Below are 8,031 nucleotides of genomic sequence, written 5' to 3' on the forward strand. Positions count from 1 at the left end.
TGTTTATTAAGATAGAAACTTGGTACAAAGGGGCGGTTCCCGTACAAAGCCCCACGGCGCGGCCCGCGGGAGAACATGGCACCGTTAGACTGACGCACCCAGTCCCAGCCAGCCCCCAGCGTGGGACGATCCCTTGGGCTTCGGTATCGCGTCCTCTCCCCGCCCAACCCGAGCCCAGGGCAGAGCTGGGACGGGGCAGCCAGCGGTGCTGTTCAGTCCCGCACAGGCTGGGGGGCTGACGGGGGCACAACAGGGGCAAAGGACCCCTGGCAGCTTGCCAGCCATGTGCATTCGAAACCGTGCGTCGCACACACACGACCACGGGGCCTCGTGCCCCAGAGGTGGCTGCAGCAGCCTAAGGCACATCAGGGGGGTCACAGAGCAGAGGGAGATTCAGATGGCTGGGGGGGGGGGCGGCTCTATTTCCCCCTCTTCCCCAGAGAGCCGGTCCCCTGCCCTGGGTCCGGATCACATCTAGCACCCCTAGAGGGGAAAGGCCCCCAGGTCCCAGGCCCCTGCCCCCCCCCCCCCCCCCCATCTCAAGGACCAGTCCTCCCCCGCCACAGGGGACAGGGATAGCCCAGGAGAGTGAGAAGCAAAGGGGAAGGGGGGAATGAATCAGCCGGGAGATGGAGGTATAAAACCCTCAATCAGCACAATCTTGATGCGTCCCCCCTTCCCCACAACTTGCGGCCCCGAGACTTCAGTGGCAGCGAAGAATCCTAGGTGGCTGGGGAGCGGGAGGCTCTGGGGAGGCACAGGGGGATGTAGCCTGTGGCCCAGCCCCGCTGGGGAGGGGGTCTGTGCCCCCGCATTGGGGTGGGGTCGGCCCGTCAGTCCACGGAGTCGCAGATCTCCTGCACGGCCGCGTTGAAGGCGGCGGGCTGGTCGGCGTAGACGTGGTGCGAGGCGCCAGCGATGGCCTGGGGAGGGAGAGAAACGGGGGGGAGGGGGTCAGGAGACAGGTTTATGCCCCTCCCTCCCCTGCAGCGTGCCCCAAGGTGCAAGGCTCCCTTCCCCCCTTCCCACTCCCCCCCCATCCCCCTTAAGGTACGTCTACACTGCAGCCCCCCGCCCCTGTGGGTCCGGTCCCCAAGTCCCTGCCCCCGCCCCTCTGGGTCCGGTCCCCATGACCTGCCCCCCTCCAATTGCCCTAGGCCTCCCCACCCCTCTAGGCCTGGCCCCCAAGTCCCTGCCCCCCACCCCCGGGGGCGCCCAGCCGTACCAGGTGCCGGACATAGCTGCCAGGCCGCAGCTCCCGCACCCGGCGCCCGGTGCTGGTGTCGATCCAGGACTCGGCGCCGTAGATCAGGGTGATGGGCAGTTCCCGCGGAAGCAGGTGGATCCGCTCCAGCATGGGGCGGCGCGCCCAGCCCAGCGCCTGCGTCATCGCCTTGAACGCCGTCTCGCCACTGGGGGCGGGGGGAGGGGTGAGTGCTCCCCAGACGCCCGGGTCCCTCGCCCTGTCTGCGTCTCCCTGCCAATACCCCACCCCCACCGCCCCGGTCCCTCGCCCTGTCTGCGTCTCCCTCCCAATACCCCACTCCCACCCCCGAACGCCTGGGTCCCTCGCCCTGTCTGCGTCTCCCTCCCAATATCCCACTCACAATCCTCCGGATGCCTGGGTCCCTCGTCCTGTCTGCATCCCCCTCACAAACCACCCCTCACCACGATCACCCTCTGGGTCCCCATTCCCCCTCCCTAGGCGTGGTGTCCCGGACACCTGGGTCCCATTCCCCCTGGCGCTGGGGCCTGTGGGTGAGCTCCCCGCACTGGCATCCTGGATGCCTGGGTCCCATCCCCTCCCTGAGGCCCGGGAGCCCGGTGGTGACCCTGGGCCCCCCGCCCCTCACCTGGGCGCCTGGGCGTTGCAGTGGTAGATGTACTCCGAGATGGTGTCATCCTCAAAGAACTCCGCAAATTTCTGCTTGAAGTCAGGACGGAAGCGCTGGACGAGGCCAGGGCCTAGACAGAGGGATGCGGAGACAGACAGACACCCCGTTACGTGGGGGCAGGAGGAGGTGTGGAGGGGGCCCTGCCCCCCCCAGTGCCACCCCCTGCCCCTAGTTACCACCCAAAATAACTCACATCCCCTAGCCCTATTCCTCCCCCTCCACAGCCCTTCTACCCTGCCCCCCAGACCGTCCTGCCCCCTGGTGACTCACCCCAGGGCCCGGCGACTCTCAGCACAGCCAGGGGGTTGGAGCGCCCCAGGACAGCCGCCATGGCCTTCACCCAGGTTGGGGGGGGTCGGATCTGGCTGGGGTCGGTGGGGCGCACGGGGAAGCCCCAGGGGTCCACCAGGATGAGGTGCTTCACCCTGCGCCAGGCCAGGGGGGCAGCAGCAGAAAGGGTGAGAGACGAACGCACAGACACCCCCACAAGGCAACGCACAGCCCCCCCCCAGAGATTCCCCATCCCACAGACAGAGACACCCCCCGACTCAACCCCCACCCCCCAGACACCACCCTGCCCCGCACCTCTGTCCTCTGAGCCCCGCGGGATCCTGGCAGGGATGGAGGGGGGTGGACGGGGGAGCAAAGGGCTGAACGGGGATCAGGCAGTAGGGGTAGGGGAGAGACGGGGGGGGGGGTAGCGAGGAGAGACGGGGCAAGCAGCGGGGCAGGGCATGCATGGGGCAGGGGTCTCTCACCTCTCGGGGTACGTCAGGTTGTAGGATCGGGGGGCGGGCTGGGGGAGGGGCAGGAAGCGGGGGCCGGGCTGTGGGGGTGTCTCTCACCTCTCGGGGTACATCAGACTGTAGTATTGGAGGGGGCAGGGGGGTTGGGGGAGGGGCAGGTAGAAGGGGCCGGGCTGGGGGGGGCCTCACCTCTTGGGGTACGTCAGGCTGCAGGATGGGGTGGGGGGGCAGGACGGGCATGCATGGGGCAGGGGTCTCTCACCTCTCGGGGTACGTCAGGCTGTAGGATTGGGGGGCGGGCTGGGGGAGGGGCAGGTAGCAGGGGCCAGGTGGGTCTCACCTCTTGGGGTACGCCAGGCTGTAGGATCGGGGGGCGGGCTGGGGGAGGGGGCTGGGCTAGGGGAGCCGGGGGGAATCTCACCTCTCGGGGTACGCCAGGCTGTAGGATCGGGCGGGCGGGCTGGGGGAGGGGGCTGGGCTGGGGGAGCCGGGGGGATCTCACCTCTCGGGGTACGCCAGGCTGTAGGATCGGGCGGGCTGGGGGAGGGGGCTGGGCTGGGGGAGCCGGGGGGGGTCTCACCTCTCAGGGTACGCCAGGCTGTAGGATCGGGGGCGGGCTGGGGGAGGGGGCTGGGGGAGCCAGGGGGGGGGTCTCACCTCTCGGGGTACGCCAGGCTGTAGGATTGGGAGGCGGGCTCGGGGAGGGGGCTGGGCAGGGGGAGCTGGGGGGGGTCTCACCTCTCGGGGTACGCTAGGCTGTAGGATTGGGGGGCGGGCTGGGGGAGGGGCCGGTAGCAGGGGCCGGGGCGGGGCTCAGCTCTTGGGGTACATCAGGCTGTAGGATTGGGGTGGGTAGGGGGTCGGGGGCTGGTAGCGGGGGCCGGGGGGGTCTCACTTCTCAGGGTACGCCAGGCTGTAGGATTGGGGGGCGGGCTGGGGGAGAGGCAGGTAGCAGGGGCCGTGCGGGGCTCAGCTCTCGGGGTACGCCAGGCTGTAGGATTGGGGTGGGTAGGGGGGCGGGGGATGGTAGCGGGGGCCGGGGGGTCTCACCTCTCGGGGTACGCCAGGCTGTAGGATCAGGGTGGGGGGGGCAGGATGGGCTGGGGGAGGGGCAGGAAGCGAGGGTCTCTCACCTCTCTGGGTATGTCAGGCTGTAGGATCGGGGGGGCGGGCTGGGGGAGGGACCGGTAGCAGGGGCCGGGGGGGGTCTCAGCTCTCGGGGTACACCAGGCTGTAGGATTGGGGTGGGTAGGGGGGGTCTCACCTCTCAGGGTACGCCAGGCTGTAGGATTGGGGTGGGTAGGGGGTCGGGGGCTGGTAGCGGGGGCCGGGGGGGTCTCACCTCTCGGGGTATGCCAGGCTGTAGGATTGGGAGGCGGGCTGGGGGAGAGGCAGGTAGCAGGGGGAGAGGCAGGTAGCAGGGGCCGTGCGGGGCTCAGCTCTCGGGGTACCTCAGGCTGTAGGTTTGGGGTGGGGAGGGGGCCGGGGGGGTCTCACCCCTCAGGGTAGGCCAGGCTGTAGGATCGGGGGGCGGGCTGGGGGAGGGGGCTGGGCTGGGGAAGCCGGGGGGGTCTCAGCTCTCAGGGTACATCAGGCTGTAGGATTGGGGGGGTACGGGATCGGGGGCTGGTAGCGGGGGGTCTCACCTCTGGGGGTACGCCAGGCTGTAGGAGGCCGCCAGGAAGCCCCCCAGGCTGTGGCCCAGCAGGATCATGGCGCCGATGCCCATCTGCCGGCGCCAGTCCTCGATGGAGCGCACAAACTCGGCCTCGGCGCCCTGGGCGTCATGGGGGAAGGGGGGCCGGGAGCTGCGCCCGAAGCCCAGCAGGTCGAAGGCGTGAAGGGGTCGCCGGGCCCCGAGCCGGTCCAGGTTGAGCACCCACAGCCCCACGCCGCCCCCGAAGCCGTGCACCAGCACCAGGGGGGTGCGCCCCTCGCCCTGCTCCGGGCACAGCGAGACGGTCCAGACGCGCGCCCGGCCCGGCAGGGTCACGTACCGCCCCACGAACCGGCTCTGCAGGCCTGCGCGGGGAGGGGAGTCAGGGGGGCCCTGAGCCAGCGGCCCATGGGGGGGTGTCCCCCTGCCCAGATTCCAGCCTGACCACCAGGCCCTGACTCAGCCCCTCACCTGCCAGCCCCCCCATAGGCATTGTGTCCCCCTGCCCGAACCCCGGCCCAGCCGCCAGGTCCTGACCCAGCCCCCCACATCCCAGCCCCCCCATAGGGGGTGTGTCCCTGTGCCCAGACCCCAGCCTGGCCGCCAGGCCCTGACTCAGCCCCTCACCTGCCAGCACCCACATAAGCGGTGTGTCCCCCTGCCCGGACCCCGGGCCAACCACCAGGCCCTGAGCCAGCCCCCCATAGGTGGTGTATCCCCCTGCCTCGAACCCAACCCATCTGCCAGCCCCTGAGCCAGCCCCCCACATGCCTCCACTTAGCCCCTGGGTCCCCCAGTGCCCCCCATGAGGGATATACTCCCTAGACTCCTACCTAAGCCCCTGGATCAGCTAGAGCACCCATAGGGAGTACTTAACCCCCTGGGTCTCCCAGACCCCCCATAGTGGATCCTGGGCCCCCTTCTCTGATATAGTTGGGGGGGGCTGGGTGGAGTGTAACCATGGGGGGCTCCGACCCAGCCCCCTTAGGGGGACATACCCCATGGCCTCCTTACTCAGCAGCTGCTGTTTGCCCCCAGCCACCCCCCATAGGAAATACAACCCAAGCCCTACCCAGCGCCCTGGCCATGGACACCCCCCATGGATCCCAGGAGCGAGGTTCCCCCCCCCCCGGTTTCAGCACTCACACTGCAGGATTCGGGCCTCCACGTTCTTCAGGTGGGACATGGAGGTGGGGCGCCAGGCAGGGAGCCAGCCGCTGAGCCAGCCCTGGGGCCTGAGCCAGGGGGTGGACAGATGGCCACGCAGGATGGACAGACACAACAGAGGAGCAATGGGGGGGGGGGGGGGGGGAGAAACACATTAGTGACACATTAGGGTCTGGCTCTAAATGAGGCCATCAACTGACCCCCCCCACAGAGGGACCCAAGTATCTCCCCCTCCCCCCCCCAAACAACCTGACAGAATGTGGACCCCCTTCCCCCCAACCCCCCTTCCTGCCCCAGATAACCACCTCCCGCTGCCCCCCTCTGGACCCACCCCCCAACAGCCCCCTCCCCCTTCACTCCATATAACCCCTCACCCTTCATGCTCAGCCCCCCACCCCAATGACTCCTCCTCCCTCCCCATCCCCCCTCCCTGTCTCCCCAAATAATTCCCTTCGTCCTGCCCCCAAGCAACCTCCTCCCTCAAGGATGCCTCTCCCCGCTCCCCAAACAATCTCCTGCACCCCAGTAACCCCCTCCATTCTTTCCCCCAAATCCCCCACCTGCTCTCCCCACACCCCAATAACCCCCTCCCTCTGCCCCCAAGAGCCCTCCGCCCTTTCCCTCCTCTGCCCAGTCCCGCAATAGCCCCCCTCTTCCTGCCCCCCATCACTTCCTCTCCTGCCTTTGCCAGACACCTCTCCCCCTAACAACCCCTCCTCCCCAGCCATACGGCTTCTAACGCCCCCGCCTCCCATTTCCAGCTCCCCCACCTCTGTGCATGCCACGGGGACCCCCCCGCGCATGGAATGGGGGACAGCCCCACAAGCACCCAGCTGCAAAGTCCTAGTGGCGCTTAGGGGCCATGGGAACAGGGCCCCCCAAGGGACCCAGCAACCCCTCCCCCCATAAGCGAGGGGGGGACGCAGACTCACTGTTCCTCCAGATCCTCCTCCATGCCCGGCCCCCAGCTGAGCTCATCACAACACCAGCTGATCCGGGTGTGCGGAAGGGCACCCAGGGGGCGGGGTTAGCAGGGCGGGGGCGTGGCTTGGGCTTTATGAATGGGAGAGGGCGGGCTGTATGCCGGGGTTGTATAACTGGAGAGGTGTTGCTGAACCCCTGGCAGGGGGAAGAGCTGGGCTGGAAAGGCGGGGTTAGGACACTGTCGGGGGAGGGTCTCATGGGCCATGGACACCGGTTAATCTTAGGGTGCAGTCAGCAGTAATGGGGGACTCGGCTCTACAGGGTGTGCCTGGATCCAGTATTGGGGCGATAGGACTGTAAAGCTGTGCTACACGTGATCTCTACTGGGGCAGAGGGGTATAGGGAGGACGGAGGGGGGCAAAGGAAAAAGGAAGGGGTTATAAGGGGGGGCTCAGATGGGAATGGTTTAGTGGGGGGCACGTGGGTTCTAATGGGGGGCTCGTGTGGGGCTGGTTTAGTGGGGGGCACGTGGGTTCTAATGGGGGGCTCAGGTGGGGATGGTTTAGGGGGGCACGTGGGTTCTAATGGGGGGCTCGGGTGGGGATGGTTTAGTGGGGGCACGTGGGTTATAATGGGGGGGTTCAGATGGGGATGGTTTAGGGGGGCACGTGGGTTCTAATGGGGGGTTCAGATGGGGATGGTTTAGGGGGGCACGTGGGTTCTAATGAGGGCTCAGGTGGGGATGGTTTGGGGGCACGTGGGTTCTAATGGGGGGCTCGGGTGGGGATGGTTTGGGGGCACGTGGGTTCTAATGGGGGCTCGGGTGGGGATGGTTTAGGGGGCACGTGGGTTCTAATGGGGGGCTCGGGTGGGGATGGTTTAGTGGGGGGCACGTGGGTTCTAATGGGGGGCTCGGGTGGGGATGGTTTGGGGGCACGTGGGTTCTAATGGGGGCTCGGGTGGGGATGGTTTAGGGGGCACGTGGGTTCTAATGGGGGGCTCGGGTGGGGATGGTTTAGTGGGGGCACGTGGGTTATAATGGGGAGCTCGGGTGGGGATGGTTTAGTGGGGGCACGTGGGTTATAATGGGGAGCTCGGGTGGGGATGGTTTAGTGGGGGCACGTGGGTTATAATGGGGAGCTCGGGTGGGGATGGTTTAGTGGGGGCACGTGGGTTATAATGGGGGGTTCAGATGGGGATGGTTTAGGGGGCACGTGGGTTCTAATGGGGGGCTCGGGTGGGGATGGTTTGGGGGCACGTGGGTTCTAATGGGGGTCTCGGGTGGGTATGGTTTAGTGGGGGCACGTGGGTTCTAATGGGGGGTTCAGATGGGGATGGTTTAGGGGGGCACGTGGGTTCTAATGGGCTCAGGTGGGGATGGTTTAGGGGGGCACGTGGGTTCTAATGGGGGTCTCGGGTGGGTATGGTTTAGTGGGGGCACGTGGGTTCTAATGAGGGGAGAGCAGAGGGGTGTAAGAGATAATACTATATGTGGGGGACACACACGGCGGTATAATATGGGGGGGGGTCTCAGGTGCCCATATAGGTACGAAATGTTTCCGGAACCATTATTGCGGGGTCTAGGTCACCTATTTCCCCGTCCCCTTTTCCTCAAACCCCTAATCCACCCAGCAACAGCTAG

General features: G+C 67.1%; 1 protein-coding gene across 1 annotated transcript; it reads right to left on the reverse strand.

Moving 5' to 3' along the window:
• Nucleotides 1-833: 833 nt before the first annotated feature.
• Nucleotides 834-6,435, reverse strand: ABHD4 (abhydrolase domain containing 4, N-acyl phospholipase B). Its single transcript, XM_065414753.1, has 7 exons — nt 6,398-6,435; nt 5,445-5,533; nt 4,288-4,663; nt 2,166-2,320; nt 1,854-1,965; nt 1,226-1,412; nt 834-923 (listed from the first exon to the last, which is right to left on the reverse strand). Exons 1-7 carry the CDS (start codon nt 6,418-6,420, stop codon nt 834-836), a joined length of 1,032 nt encoding a protein of 343 aa, XP_065270825.1. The 5' UTR covers nt 6,421-6,435.
• Between the last annotated feature and the right edge of the window lie 1,596 nt (nt 6,436-8,031).

This window comes from Emys orbicularis, chromosome 12 (assembly GCF_028017835.1).
Source record: "Emys orbicularis isolate rEmyOrb1 chromosome 12, rEmyOrb1.hap1, whole genome shotgun sequence".
NCBI lineage: Eukaryota > Metazoa > Chordata > Testudines > Emydidae > Emys > Emys orbicularis.